The sequence below is a fragment of the Cuculus canorus genome, chromosome 8 (assembly GCF_017976375.1).
Source record: "Cuculus canorus isolate bCucCan1 chromosome 8, bCucCan1.pri, whole genome shotgun sequence".
NCBI lineage: Eukaryota > Metazoa > Chordata > Aves > Cuculiformes > Cuculidae > Cuculus > Cuculus canorus.
Window position 1 is genome coordinate 22,107,602 of NC_071408.1, and position 16,125 is coordinate 22,123,726.

General features: G+C 41.7%; 1 protein-coding gene across 3 annotated transcripts in view; it reads left to right on the forward strand.

The window, feature by feature from the left end:
• GLIS1 (GLIS family zinc finger 1) overlaps positions 1–16,125 on the forward strand; it is a 203,957-nt gene that overhangs the window by 67,657 nt on the left and 120,175 nt on the right. The window contains exon 1 of one of the 3 annotated variants that reach the window (XM_054073243.1): positions 3,764–3,823. The exons of the other annotated variants lie outside the window; for them this stretch is intronic. Coding sequence (XP_053929218.1) covers position 3,823 — 1 coding nt within the window. The 5' untranslated portion in view covers positions 3,764–3,822. Of the gene's footprint in view, positions 1–3,763; positions 3,824–16,125 lie in introns of those variants that run through there. 3 annotated transcript variants of the gene reach the window in all.

Genomic DNA, 16,125 nt, shown 5'->3' on the forward strand with positions numbered 1-16,125 from the left:
TCTTAGGTTTGGCTTTATTTACTTAATTGGCAGATTTCCTTATGGTGTTTCTCCAGAAGAAGGTAGAACCTGAAACTCGGTGCTGATCCCAGAATCACACAAGTCCTCTAAACTGGACGAAGTGGATGCAAAGGAGCTGAGATGGGAAGAGGGATGTTGTCCTTTTAAAGCAAGTATTTTTTCTCAGCTGCTTTTGTTCCATGAGCACTACTAAATGAATCCAGCTGAGAAATCTGCAGAAAAGCTTTTTGCCCACCTACCTTAAAGTCACCAGTTTTGAAGATGTCTGTGCTCAGTCCTGGTCAAAGACTGTGTTCGAGGGAGGCTGAGATGCTTGGCTTAGCTAGAATCTGGAAAAGTAAATAATTGATGGGAGTTTTGTGATTAGAGGCTCTGGCCTGGGTATAATCTTGGTCTCTGAACAGTCATGGAGTAGAACATAACCTGCGGCCATTCCTCCTTCCTGTGAGGGTCTACTAGCAGCAGTTGTTTTGATGGGCATGGAGACCAGAACATACTGTATTCCCAAGCCATGCTGGAGGGAGGGATGTGGTAGTTTGCCTCCCTGTTGATGACAGGCCTCAAGGCCATGCAAATAAGAGTGTGTGGAACGGAATGGGAGGGCTAGGATGACCCAGCAGGGAACAAGCTGGAGAAAGGGAGGGAGAAAGTGGTGACAGGGACTCCAGGGCTCCTCTTCTTTCCCTTCATTTTGTCCCTCTCTATTGTTTTTTCCTGTGGATACAACCATGAAAATGTGACCAGACCACAACTTAAGGTGAATGGGAAATGACTGGAATCTGACACTGTAAGCAAATGTATTAGTTTTTGTCTTAAGCTTAACTTTCACACAGGCCCAGAGCTCAGCTTTGATTGGGCCTTGGGGCTAACTGCACTGTGCCCCATTTCTGACTGCTCCTTGGCTTGTACTGTTATTTCGCCCCCATCAAAGCCCTAATTCCCATAAAGCATTTTTCAGTCTTTCCATCCTCGTGAGTACTAAATCCAACTTATTTGTCCCAGAAAACCTCACTGGAAAAATGCTCTGGCACAGCTTACACTACCTGTCCTTTCACTGATTGGTAGTGTGTTGGGGACTGGTCCGTGCAGTGCACAAGGCAGTGTAGTTGGAGCTAATTTGCCAAAAATAAAAACAGATTGTAAAAGATACAGAAACCTACTCTAAAGAGCTTACTTTCTCCCATTTCTTCTATCTCTGCATCACTTTATTTGTGATAGGAAGCATGTCTGTGGAGGACACTTGTTAAGGATTCCCTGAGATGCTTCTGAAGGTCCTTCCCTCTGCTTTAAAATTTACCATCAAGGTTTTTCTTGTCTGGCAGTGACAGCAAAGGCTTAGGAGGTTCAGAGTTCAGGCTTGGCTCCATTGAGTATCCTGGAATATATATACATAAATATGCAATTCTGAAGCCTGTTTGAATTATCCAGCCTTCTTCCTGTCGAAAATTGTGCAGTCCCCTATGTGTTCTCTGGCTGTATTTTAAGGTACTTTTTGTGGAGGCTTTATGTTAGGTTTCACCAGCAAACACATAAAGCACTGAAATGGGGGTGGCCAGACAGCAATGCTTTGATGGTAAGTTCTCTATATAGGGTGACTGTATGGTCCTGTAGAATTGGGTGTCTCTCAGCCTTTAAAATATTTATTTTATTAGTATCCCTATGAGATATGGAAGTGCTGATACTCCCACTTTACCAGAAAGATGTCAGGTACAGGCTGAATTCAGTGACCTGCCTGAGGGCCATCCAAAATGCAAATTATCAGCTCCAACGTCTCAGTCCTTGCTCTTACCCAGGGACCATCCTTTCTTCCAGGCCTTTGTGGCGGCACAGGCAACACTGTCTTTGAAGATAAATCGTGCACGGTCAGAGGAAAACCTAAAAGTGCCCTATCTTTACCCTAATTAAGGTGTCCTAAGGAAATAACAATAAAAGACATTGGCTGTGATGAAAGTCTTGACCTTGACAGGGAGGCCTGAAAGATTCAGGAATTTACATATTGAAACGATAGTGAAATATGTGGAAAATCAGTTCCATTAAGCCCTAAAAGCATATCAGTTCTGTCAGTCATTTTTGTTAACTGGCCATGCTGATGTCTGCAGCGAGATGATCCAGTAAAAAAAGGAATTTGTAAGGTTTATTTCCTGTTGCTGGAATCTGTCTAAGCTGGAGTTTGTACTGGACAGTTACATTTATGGAATCTGCAGTTTGGAAAAATCTGTGTTGCTTCTTTGTTTGCTTGTTCGTCAGCTTGTTATCCACCACTACAGATGTAATTTCTCACTCCTGTAACCTGACGTGAATTAAAGTTATTGTAAACTTTTTTTTTTCTTTTTATTCTTTCAGAGTAATGCAGTCTCTTTGTGCTGCATTTTGTAGCTGCTGCTGAAAAGTAATCTGCAAAAATAGTACTTAAATTGTGCATGCATGTGCACTTACTTTGTATAAGCAGGGCCTCTGTTTGTTTGCTGTTTAGATTAAGAATTGGTAGCCATGCAGCTAGTAACTCTCAATGCCATCCTGGAGCATCCAACAGGCACTGACTGCAGTGGAACATGCAGCTTAGTAGGTTTCAGGAGCCCTTTCTGCTCTGCCTGAGGCTTTCGTGAACATTTCCTGCCAAAATCTGACCACTGATTTGCTTGAGAGACTTGTAAAGTTCAAAGCGTGAGTTAGCATGGCAACAGTACTGAATGCATCCGTGGAAATTCTGGCTTTGTTGGCTTTGGCTAAGAATTGTGGCTGGTTTTGAAGTTTTTAAAAACATTTAGGGGATTAGCAGTAATTTTTCGCCACATAAAGTATCTTTCCAAAAAAATATTGACAATGCTAAAAATCTCTGGTTTCTGTTGCACTTCAGCTGAATTAATAAAAATGAAATAAATATTATGATCCATCTAAACTACTAAAATGTTGGCAAGATGAAAACCTAAGGAAAAATAAGTAATTTCTGGCAGAATGCACTGATGCACTCTTTTTGGTTTGTGTTTTGTTATATTTACCTATGAGTTCATAGTTGCTAATTGCTTTCAATAAAAGGCAATAATGTTCGAGGGCTGCCTTGACTGGCTGTAAACTATTTTTCCAGCATTCTTAAAGCATCAATAGAGCAACCCCAAGCAGTAACTAGAGAGTTAGAATTAAAAAAGCACGTTGATAATGACTGCTACTGCTGTGTAATTACTACAGACTGTGTCTGGCAGATTTTTTTTTGCATAGTTCTCTTTGAAAAAACACTAATTCTTTAATGGTGAATTGCTATGAAACTTTCAGCAATGAAGTGCTCAGAAAAGTCCACGGCTCACTGTTCACTCATGGCAAGTTAGAGCCTCTCTGCTAGACCCTGTACGCTATATGCAAAAGTGTATTGTTTTGCTTAAACTGATTTAATCGTTGATTTCAGCCTGCATCACACTGCAATAAAACCGTGGCCTTCAGTGTCTTCTGAAACCATCACTGTTAGGGAATTACACAATAGACATTAAAACTTGATGGCTGGAGAACAAGATGTAACATGCCAGAGAGAGTCAGGGTCATAGTAAGTGTCAGCTTTTAGACGTAATGTTTTCCTGGCAAGACAGCAAGGCTTGCTGTCCATTTGGAGAGGGGACATTTATAGGTAGAGTTGAGATTATCCTTGCAAGAACAGTGCATCGTTTAGGGCTAGGAGGGTGTATTTCTGCACAAGTACAACTTGTTGGCCAGCTCTAGAGGGAGATTACAGGGAGGTGAAGCAATATTGCTGGATTGTGACCAAAGTTCTGTGATGGGTGGAAGTGCCAGAGGGAAAATAGCGACAATTAAAGTAGGTACAATCAAGGTAAAACTCATGAGTGAAATCCTAATACTCTTACTTCTTTCTGACTTGGTTGTTTCTTAGGTAAAAGGTGAATAAACTTCAGGGAAGGTTTTGGTGGCAAAGTCAGGATTTGGTTCACTAATTATTTTAAATTATTGTTTCTAATTAGTTTCTAATAAAATCCTAGATGATTAACTCTTAAGAGAGCTCAGAATTTAGACTTTGATTCTGCCTTACATTCTTGTCTTTCCAAGGGAGCTTTGTCCGGTGTACCTCACTTTTAAAAATTCATTGCCAACATAAATGTCGTCCCCAGGTGTTTGTGTATCTCTGAAAAAAATGCTGATATCTTACAGAAATCACGTTTGATTTTATAAAAATTACTTTTCACTTAGTACAAACCTAACTACATGAATTGAAGCAACTTTCTAGAGTACTCTAAATAAAAGAAAACTTGAATTTTAAAACTTTACTAGGCAAGGAAGCATCACAGCAGGATGAAGATAATGAAACACAATGAAGATACCAAGAACAGGCATGACTGTGCTTCAGCAGCATCCTCTAAGCTGTCAGATACCACACCGCAGAGAGTAGCGACATCTGTGGGGTTTGTTTTTTCTAAGAACAAAGGATGTATTTCAAGCAAATATACCCTATTTATTCCCGCAAAACCAAATAACTGCGCTTCATTTTTGTTTTATTTTAGTTTTTTAATTGTCTCTTTCCACTTTTTTTTTTAGCGTAGATGTTATTTTTCAAAGGCATTGTCCTTTTGTACACTTTCTGATCTCCTGTGCTCTACATTTAAGTTGTCTGGAGGCAAGGCTTGTCTGTCTTGTTCTGTATTTGCACATCACTAGCAAAAGGAAATTTACTTTAGGACTGGAGTTGTGGCAATATGAATAATGAACAAGGGCTCGGCTTCCTGTCGCCTTATCCCAATTGATCATGTCACTGTATTGCTATGAACAACTCTGTATATGGTACAGTGTAAATTGGGAAACCAGCCTCGAAATACCTTCATGTCTTGTGCTGAAATCCCGTACTGACAGGCCATGCTGAATTTAGAGTGCTAGGTTATTAAAAATACAGAGTTTCTAAGCAACAGTGTTTATAGAAGGAACACTTCTTGTTCCCAGTTTTGCCTTTGACTGCTGTATCTATAAAATAGCTTAAACCAACTGAGGGGGTTTCAGTGTTACAAAACAATTAGAATTGATACTAATGAAATGAGGCCCTGCTGCCTTCTTTGTGCTCCAGTGTACTCACACTGCTTAGAGGCAAGGTGCAGCGTCTTGCAGTGAGTGGGTTGCTTTCAGCTCTCTCTTTATTTTACAAAGCATATTGTTTAGGATTGTTTTGGTGAACAGCAGTTCAGTGATCCATGAAATAACATAAATTATCTTGTAAGATAAGAACTCTCAAAGGAAAACCTTGCATTGACTAAAATCCTAGTTTTAACTCAAATATAATGTTCTAAAGGACTGAAGAATGTGGTTCCACCAGCTAGGGCAAATGCTGCTTTACAATGAAAAGGAGTTCTGCTTGTCTCCATGTTGCGTATTTCCCTCCTTCTCCCACATGATTTTTGTAGTGATTTTCATAAACCTCACGGCATCTTGTTGAATTCCAAAGGAACTTTACTTAGATAGAGATGTGTGCGATAGGATTAAACCTGTCATTTAAATGCTAATATCTCTGGATTAGGAGAACTTGGCAGTAATTACCAGAGCTAGTGATGGTACGTACTGATTTGAGGTAATTGGTGATGTTGAGTGCCCTATGCACTGTGACATGGTCAAAGCACAGAGTTATATTTAATAGAAATTGACTATGGATGACTTTGCATTGGGTGCAAAGTCTGTTTACATAGTGTGCATGTTTCTTAGACCCAGAGGCTGGTGAAAAGCTCTTCATAGCTGTCTGTGGAGTGGCTGAGCCCAGTGCAGGGTGCCAGCAAGGTGTCACCCTGCAGACCTGAGAACTCCCCATCCTGTTGTGTTCTGGCCATTCTCCCAGCTGTGCGGTGCTGTAGTTGGTCTGCTGCATACAGATGCTTCTATAAAATCAGTATGTGATCATGTTTATAGAAGTCATGTAAGAGTAACTGATGTATGAGATCGCTTAAGAGGGGTGCTGTGATCTTAAGTAGCTGAAAGAAAATGTTGCGTGCTTTAATTCAGAACTGTGATTTCAAAGACAGTCTCATGAGATTGAATGATTTTTCCTGGTTGTATTTCATGGGTGAACTGATTTGGGAGAAATGGCAGAACCATTTTCAGGAACCTGTATCAAATGCATTGTAAGAGATTGTTATTTCCCCCCATGTCTAGATTATTGTAATGATGTTAATCACTACAGTGTCTCCTGAATCCATGCAGTATTCCCAAATGCTGATGTTTGTGTTGGCATTTACATGTTTACAGATACAGTCTTCCCCCTCCAGATTTTAAATTTAGGAGGCTCATGTGACAGTTATTTCTCTTGCTATTTCCCCCATTTAATCCTTGCTGAGTTTACTGTCAGGTGTTGCATTTTGGGTAGACCTTGCCCTCCCTAGGGGTTTTGCTGATGTCCAAGCAGAATGCATGCCAGCAGACTGTGGAATATAATTTGTAATACAAAAAACCCAGGAGGTGAAAGTTGTGTTTTAGTGCACAGATTTCTTAGGCCTTTGTTTATTATGTATTCTGTAGTAACTAATTCCTGCAGGACAGTTTATATCTAGATTTGTCCAGCTTCAGTGGGAGCGTGTTGAGTGAGCGTGGAATGGAGCGCACAGCACACAAGATCTAATCTAGCGATGGCATGCGTGCAGGCAAAACTTTGCGTTCATGCATTGCCCCAGGGATTTCACTGCGACTCTGCCTGGGCACCCAGTTCTGCTTACATGGAGTAAATGGCAGATAGGAGTCATGTGTCTGAAAGCAGCACAGAGCTGTCAGATGCTTGTTTTAGCCAGACTTTACTATTTGTATAAACACTGTAAGCCCTGTGTTGCAAAGCTTGGAAAACATTTTGCTCTGCCTTCTTTGTTTTGGTTTGATTTTATTTGCATGCATCATTTTACATGTGAAGAAATTAACCCAATATAAGCAAACAGATTGCACAGAAGGTAGAACGAGGCTTTAGAAGCAGAATTTGTTCCCTCGTGTCTTTTCTCTTTTGGAACATAATTTTACCAAAAAACCCCATGATTTGAAACAGACACTGATTTGCCCGTAACAACTGCTAAAAAAAATAATCCAGCTATCCACTGGTTTGTGAATGTGGAGTCACATGTTACTGAAAATTCACTAGGCTCAAATGTTTACTTTAGACAACAGGTCTGAACACTGGGAAGTTGTGTGTCTAACATACAAATATTAGCCTTTCATCTGTCTTCTAAACTGGCAAATACTTTCACTGCCACTTGGGTAAAGTATTTTAGACGCTGAGCTACAGATTTGCTTTTGTTGTTGGCTTATTTTTCTATATATCTTTGGGATAATAAATATAGAGAAAAGATGCATTCATTATTGACTTCCTAGAGACTGGCCATCTGATTTATGGTTTCAAAGTGTCTCCATCTAATCCGTCAAAACTGATTTTGAACTTCATTTGTCTTTTGTTTTTGGCAGCACTTTCTACCTTGAATTCAGCTGTTTGACGTGCATTGTACCAGAGTCACATTTTAAAAACATTTACAGTGCACTGCAAAAAGAAAAAAAAAAAGATTCAATTTGGTACATGTGCTTTCAATATTGTGAATCTCTAAAAGTGAAAACAGTTTGAGAGTTGGCATTTGGAATGTTCTTCTTGTAGCTGTGAGCACGGCATTTAGGTAACTTTTATATCGTGAAACAGAGTAATAATTACAGAAAATGAATTCTCACTGAACACAGATCTCCTGTGACTATCCCCAGTTAAAGATGACAGCTCTGGTGGTCTGCTGGTTAGATGCAGAAGATGGTTTCCCTAAACTGCAGGACAGGCCATTTCTCAAAAGACTTTTTTTTCAGAATTCCTTTCAGAGAGAGGCTGCGCCTCTGCTCCGGGTGCTGGTAACGGCCCTCTTGGGCATCCCATGGACATCTCACAGCACGGGCTGCCTCTCCACAAGGAGAGCTGCATCTCTGGGGCTGACAGAAAGCTTCCTTCCCTCTCTGTCATAAAGGAGTAGTGCCTTAACTTGGGGTTTCTCTCCAGACTCTGCCTTTCAGGCTCTGAGCACCACTGCTTTCCTGACTCTGAGCTGTGGAGTTGGCAGAGTTGGAAAATTGTGCATTGCAGGTGGAGGGATAGTACAGCAAGAAGGGAAGAAGCACCAGGCAGTGAGCTCACCAATAAACAATGGTTTAGTTCCGCCAGAGTTTGTAAGAGAGAAATCTTCTCCAAGTACACATATAGCTCAGGGTTCCCCTGTATTCCCCCTGTTTTTTAATCACAACTGTGTAGGGGTTTTTTTTGTTTGGTTGGTTTTTTTTTTTTTTTTTCTTTTTTTCTTTTTTTTCCTGTCCGGAGAACAGCCTTATCCTGTCTTGTCACTGTGTTTGTCACTGTATTTGTCTTTCCACATCTTTGTCACTGTTTTATCCTCCACTATTCTGGGTGCTTATCAGCAGGGGAATATCACATGAGTAAAGGTCATGAAAGAGGATGTATTAGCAATAGAAACATAGGGTAATGGGGAGCTGGATGGAGAGGTGGCAGTGTGGGTAGATTAGAGAGGCATTGCCTTAGGGATATTTTGCAGAAAGGCATGGAAGTGAAGTGAGGGCTGAGAGATCAAAGTTGGAGATGAAGTCTGTCTTCTGAAGGTCTGTGGGAGGGACAGTTCAAAGAAATAATGAAAGAAAAAAGCAGACCAAAGGTGCAGCAGTCCATTTTTTAGCTGCATGGAGCTACATTCATTGACTTACCATCCATGAAGTGATGTCAGAGTCTGGATTTTTAAGTGGCGGTAGGCAGATAATAGTCAGCAGAGGCAGTGTGGTTCTGTTTGGTTTTGTAATTGAGATTATCAGAGAGAAGGTGAAGGAGGAGGAGAGAAATAGAAAAAGGACTAAGCTCTTAGAAATTAAGCAGACATGAACAGGATCCGTCCTCTGGACACCTCACCAAAGGAACTATCCCTGTGCATCATGGGGATTGATCCTGCTTCCCACTAGTTAGAACAAAATAATCTGGTATTCGTCCATGCTCTCCCAGTTCAGAGAAGTCTGCTGCAGTGGACACTCCCAGCTTGCATTCACCATGAACCTGCCTGACATGGTGCTGGGAGTTGTTGCCTGTGTTCTCATGAATGTAAGGAAGGATTGAAGCAGGTTTTTGTTTTGTGTTTTTGTTTTTATTTTTCTTCTGTATATGCCTGATGCTGAGCCTGGGGTTTTTATTCTTTCAATTATGCTCTGTAGCACTTGGAATGCTTAACAGAGCCAGGCACAGGCAGTGCATAGGGATGAGAGCACTGGAATAGAAAAATAAACAGCGGAAACCCACAGCTGAACTACCAGATGCTGGGGTTTGTCAAGAGGTTTTCTTACAAGAACACAAGGACTCTGACTGAGGTCGTTATCCCCACCAGCCACTTGTCAGCGCAAGTCCCTCTTCCCTCTTTCCCCCCCCCCCCCCCCCCCGCCTTCTTTTTTATTTCCTTCTGTCTCCAGTCCTCCACATAAAATGCCCCTGTCCAACCATGACCAAAACAACTGATTAGCTACTGCTTACCTGGAAGAGAAGACGAGAAGACCCACAATGCCTACACACAGGGATGTGCAGGCCACCATGTCAGCTCTGGAGACATGGCTGCAACACGCGTGTGCCTTAGACTGTAGGAGAGACAGGGAGGCACAGGTCACCAGATGACAGAATGGTTAGAAAGAACTCGTCTTCCTTCCTTACTAAAAGCACTGATGTGGAAGTGTGAGGGGTTCCCTTTGCTCTGAGCATGGGTTGCAGGGTCAGAACACCCTCTGTGTGTGTGTGTGTGTGTACGCACGTGTGCATGCACATGCACCACAGCTGTATCCCTGCCTCTTCCTATGGTCTCACCCTTCCCTGCTTTCTATCCCTTCCCTACTTTCTCTCCTGACAACCGTTAACTGCTGGTCTTTACTACCACCACCTAAGCCCAGCACTGCAGTTGTCTCTAGTGCATGTCAAGAAGTTTGACATGCTGTTTGGCCCACGATGCAGACAAAAGATGTAGAAACCTTAAGCTATGGTTGTGCCAAAGCCAGTGCTGCTGTGCTGAGTGCCACTGGCTCATCATTCCTTTGTGCTAAGCTGTTTGTATCTGTCAGTCTCTTAGGCTGTGAACTTTCTGAGGCAAGAGTTGTACTTTTGGTCATTCCTGTGCAGGATAGTCTGCAATGGCACTACAATCCTTTGTGTTTTGGCAATGTTCATAAATAAACAACAGGGCATGCCCTAGAACTGCACAGTTCTCATTGTGTGTACAAAGAATGGTCCCCTTTCCAATGCCGAGGGAAAGGAGGCACAGGGTTCCCTCACACCTCTGCCATGTCTCTGTTTTAGACAATCACTGCCTGTATCTCAGAAGTAAAAGCTGGAGGTAGCTCCTTTGCCATGGCTGCACCTCAGTTGAGTGGGTGTGAGGAAAGAGGCCAGGGATGATCCTGAGCAGACCACAGTAATTCTGATGCTTTGGCCTCTGCTGGATGGATGCTCTGCAGCAAAAATAACTATCAGTTATTAAAAACTATCAATGGGCATTAAGGGGAAAGCAAAACCGGAGTAGGCAGTACCCGTGCCTGGCAGTGGCTGTAGTGCATAGTGGTCTGAGCATCAAGGGTCTGAGTCCAGAAGGAAGGTCAAGAGAGATTCCTACCCAAACCAGTAACTGTTTTCTTTTTTAGCTTGTTTATTTTCTATGCAGTTAGCAAAACGTGACTCTTCATTATGTGTGGTGTAACCAGTCATTAGCTGTATATACATGGCTGGGATTCAGTTTCACAGAAACAAGATACTTTGCTTTTCCGAGCTGACTGGGAGCAGGAAAATTCACTGACTTACAGGGGGTGTAAACCTGAGCTTTGGGAAGCCACTCTTGCTCCAGCGGGACTAGTTGTTGCAACACGTGTATGGATATTTTTGTAGAGTGTAGTGCTTCCAAGGTTATCCACTGAGTGAGCACCCGTAGCCACCAGCAGAGCACTTGACACCCGGGGCTGCATTTGAAACAAGCTCTGAGCAGTTTCACCAGGTTAGCCCTGCACCCAAGCTAATACAGTCTCTAGAGACAGGCTTCTTAGTTCAGAGTGGGCCCCCCACACCCCCAAGGTTTTACTCTGCAGTGTGAGGACTTGTTAGCTCAAGTCATGGCAGTTTAGAGATGCCTGCAGCACGCTCTGAGGTGGCCCAGGCTGGCCCTTCTTGCCTTGCTTTTCTTTTTGGAAAACTTACTGCTAATGATTTACAGTGCAAATAATGCATGATACTTGCTTCTGTCGTATTGCCAGTAGTGGTTTTGGAGCTCTCTTTTTTTTCCCTCTTTCTGACTACCAGGATCCATGCAAATGAAGAGTTATGACATTACGAAGGAAAAATTCCTTGTTTTTCTCTTTCTGGGAACTTCCAGAGGTTATATTCCTTCCTCTCCCCCTGCTTCATCTCAGCTAATTTCTTAGTCAGCGTGATCAGGATCACATGGATTTCTGCCAGGTAAATACAGATTTTTGTGAGCTGTACTCTGCTCTTTCAGCAATCATTTTAGCTCTAAAAGGCCATGGCTTAGCCTGGGGCTCGGATGACACATGCGTTCAGCTTCCAGCTCCTTTATTTTTTAAATGGCTTAAGTTACTGCCTCTCTGCTGTCTTTTTCAAACCAGCCATAGGGTTTAGATGTATTCTGTAGAACTTGAGCTAAACTGAACAAGGCAAAACCTAAGAAAGGCTTAATTAAAACAACAGAAATCTCACACTTACTGACTCTATTGCTGGAGCGCCTTTTGCCTGTAAACAAAAAATCCAAATGGCTGGTTTCCCCCCTCAGTTTCATGAGTGGTTACTGAGCTTCTGCAGTTGCTACATTCCTTAAAAAGTTGTTATTTCTTTTTTGGTCACACACTGGGAGACTCCATTGTTTTCAGTGGTGCCTATTGAGTTAGGCCCATCGACAGCAGAACACATTCTGGGTCATTAGGTTTGACGGCACAGTAGTATAATTTGGTGATTTTATTCTATTTCTAAGCAGAGACTTTGTATTAAAGTCATGCACATACAAACTCAGAGTGACCATCCTTCTCTCTTCCTCCAGACTCTGAGAGTGTCAGTGGCCGCTGCCAGGCAGCTTCAGGTAAAACGTATAGAGCTTGCTAGCTGAACAACAGCCTCTATTCTGATGCTACAGCAGAATAGTAATAATAATGAAAAAAATTTTGGAGAGCTGTGTTTAGGCACATGTCAGGCAGAAGTAGCAAAACAACACTGCTGTCTTATGTTATTAGTGATTCTAGTACTGTACTGTTCTAGTGTTGACAATTTAACAAGGTTCTTTGGAAAAACTGGCTATGTTTAGGAGATTCACACAAATGATTCAGGAACTGGAGAATATACTGCGAGAAAATGAAGAAAGGACCAATTAATCACTGAAGAAAAGGTGGGAACAAAGTCTAAAATTATCTACAGAGAGAGATACCAGGTACGTCTTGTGTTTTTATATAGCAGACAAAGGCATAAGGAGACCCAGTGCCTGGGAACTGAAGTCAAACAAGTTCTAGCTATATAAAATGGAACAAACTGCTACAGAAGCAGTCCTCCAACATTTGAAGATTCCACTTTGAGATTTGATGTCTTTCTAAAAGTTATACTCCAGATCCAGCAGTGTGTGGTTAAACTAGATGCAGATATCCCACAGGAAATACAATGCACCAAGCACACTGGCATGCTTTCTGGGTTCAGCCTGTAAACCGTGTGGTCTTTGGAAGTTGCTCTCTGTTCCTGTGCTATGCCTGCTATTCACAAACTCTGTCACTTCACCACAGGGTCTCTGTTTCTCACTTAGAAGTAGTTCTTATAGGGCAAGTTTCTGGCTCTTTGTTCCTGCTATTTAGGGACCCTTGCATACCTTTTAAGTACGCTTTACCTGCCATTGGAATATTACCATCCCCACAGCTCTTAACATGGCATTTATTTTCCTGCACTAAATTCACCTAAAAATGCACATTTCAGATATAAATCTTCATCTTTCATTGTCGAGGTCAGCAGTGTGCTAAGGTGATGGGAAAGAGGGAAGGAATGGGATATCTGCCCAAATCTTTAACAAGCAGGACTTTCTTAGTCTGAGGCTCTCTGCTCGTCTTGGTTAGTCAACAATATTTACTGAACTGCTGGCTGCAGTATTTGTATATCTAGTTGTGCACTGGAAGCTTTTATTAAAATGGAGATGGTAGAATTCATCCCTTCAGTGCATCTTCAGATACTCAGTTCTAGAAGACTTCAAAAGTTTGATCTTGCACCTTCTAGTTTTGTAGTACTGTTATTTCACTGGCTATGGTAGTGACTCCTGATTGACAATCAGACAAGAACAGAGCGGGACTCAGAGACAACATGATTAATGAATTACTCTCAGTTTTGCTGGATCAGTTAGTTCAGCGTGTTAGGATGATTTCATGCCCTTCACCTATTCTTGGTGGTGGGGATGACCAGAAGCAAAAGTGCTACTAATCTGAAGAGTCAGCCCCAGTTTTAATTTTGAGAATGCTGTGACCCTGGAATCCAGACAGTGTGCAAGTATGTGCACTTTCCTGAGAGTTTTTGTTTGGTGTTTTGTGCTGCTGGGTTGAGTTATGGAGTGGCAGGACCTCGGGGGAGGCAACCTTTTCCTCTACATGGATGCGTTTTGCTAAGTTCTATACTGAGATTTTTTAAGCATTTTTCGGAGTGCAGCTTAATGCAACAGTAAGAACCAACAAGAAAACTGGGTCATACCAAAGATTCATTAACCTGACCCAAGAAAAGAGATAAAATAATCCAGATGACATTTAATTGGTGGGTCTGACAGCCACTGTACTTCTTCCTTGCTGGCTCACAGTATACCTGCTGCTATCTGCAGAGAACAGAATCTACTAGTGTAAAATGTGGAGGAAGAGAAAAGTAGCATAAAGGACAAAAAAAGATCTGCCAGAGAGAGTTCAGAATAGAGACAGAGGGAAGAGATCAGAGGTCTAGAAAACATGATTTATAACTGAAACTAAAATAATGAGGGTTGTTTGGCGAGAGAGGACTGAGTGGAGACAGCCTTCAAGACATAAAGGGTTGCTGTGGCGGGCAAGAGAACAGACTCTTCTCACTGTCCAGTTTGGATAGGACAGTATGAAATGGGCTTCAAGTTACACATTACAAAAAAATTTCTAAGTGAAACAACTGAATAGGTTACTGGGAGTACTGGGGAATTGCTGAAGGCTGTAAAGGACAGATTGGCCAAAGATCCTCGTAAGTTTGTGAGGTTGAATGATGCTGTAGAGAGGTATGATAGAATAAATCACCTTCTGAAGACTCTTTCAGGTCTGTTTTCTGTGATTGCATAGTCTGTGTATCAGGGATTCTTATGATTACAATGAGAGTTTCTTCACTTGGCATATCCAGCTTCATGCTCGCACTGACATACTTTATTGTGACTTGTATGGAAGTGCACATCCAGTCTGCAGGATGTAAAAGGTAGCAATGCTAAGTAAGAGTAGAGAGTACTCTGTATACCTCCTAGTCCATAGCAACTGCCTGCTGCAATCACTGGAATATTCACAGAGGGCTGTCAGCAGAAGCTAAATTTCTAATTCTTGTTCATACGGTGTTCACATAGCCAGCACTGTTCAGTGAGAACATTTTTTCCTTTTGTAGCTGCCCTTCTACCCTAATTTAGTCCTTCTCCATCATTCTGTCTCCATTTTTCTTCTCCTTCCCTGTGCCTTTACCTTTTCACAACAGATTCCACAATAGCCGCCTTCTTACCCTGTCCCACGGTCTGCTGAAAGAACCCCAGAGTAGAACAGGTCATGGTGAGGGTGGCATGGTTATTACCAGAATTTGACTTTCTGAAGAGGTTGATACAGTCAAGATGTTTGATCCTCCCAGTCGTTATCTGAAGCTACCTCATTTTGGATAGACACTTGAAGTAGTTATTTTAAAGTCATTGAGGAGAGTTTTTCTTATTATATGTTGCATGGCTTATAGGTGTTTATTGCATCAATAACTTATTTGACACGGTCCTTCCGTAGGCTGTTCCTTGCTGATACCATTAAGGTAAATGTTTAACAGTCACTGCATAGATCTACAGTCCTAAGACTGCAGCTGTAGATAACTGCTATTCTCAGTCTTGTGTAAAGTTAGGTAGAAGAGCACTCTGTTGAGAAGAGCTTGTGAGAGGCTGGTTCACTGGCAGTGGGTGCAGAAGGGTAAATTCTACTTAAATAGAATTATGTATTAAATAGAATAGAAGCATTGTTCTGGTGAAAGAGAAAATGGCATTGCAAATGACTTGGTGTTAAATATATTTCAAATCAATCCTTGAAATAATGCTAAAATCCTGGCAGAAAGAAATGTCAAACAATGAAAGCAGCAAATGGAAAGTAGCAGGGGTAGACTGTTGCTCTTTTCAGCATTTATTGGGGAAACTGTGTTGAATTTTCTTTCTGGCAGTGTTAATTCCAAGTTGCAAAGAAACCATTGCTGTATTAGGTGTCAACTGTTAAATGATCAAGGAGACTGTGTAGATGAAGTGGTTGTCTGTCTGAGGTAGCAATTTGAGTTTCCGTTGTAAAAACCTTATTTTACACAGGAGCACAAAGAGGTGCGTGAGGATGTAGGTTGCTTGGTAAGCGTGAGAGATCTGCAGTGAGTCTAGGTGGAGGTTGTATTTATGAAGATATGTCCTTTTTAATAACAGAATGGAGAAACAAATACAAGTTGCATTAGGAGAATGTGGACTCACAGCAATCAAATGCCTTTTCACTGTAGTTTTTCATCACTTTGGTATATAAAGAGCCAGGAAAAAAACGTCTGGAACAGACTCCTGTAACAAGTGAGCTTGGAGAGGAGATACCAGTAGAGAGAAGAGACTCATGAAGCCTCTCATAGGAGAGAGGGTTAATTCACACTGTTTTGGAGGGACAGTAAATGGAATGCAACCTATAGCTGGAAGCTGACATGCAGTGCAGGTTTACTAGCTCCCCTCCATTGTCTTCCCATTACGTGTTGGAGCATTCCCATCACATAGCAACATATAAAGTTCTTTGCAGACTGCGAGTACATTTTGATTCCTATTGTGAGTAATTTTCTGTTTCTTTTGACAATGAATAAACTGATTT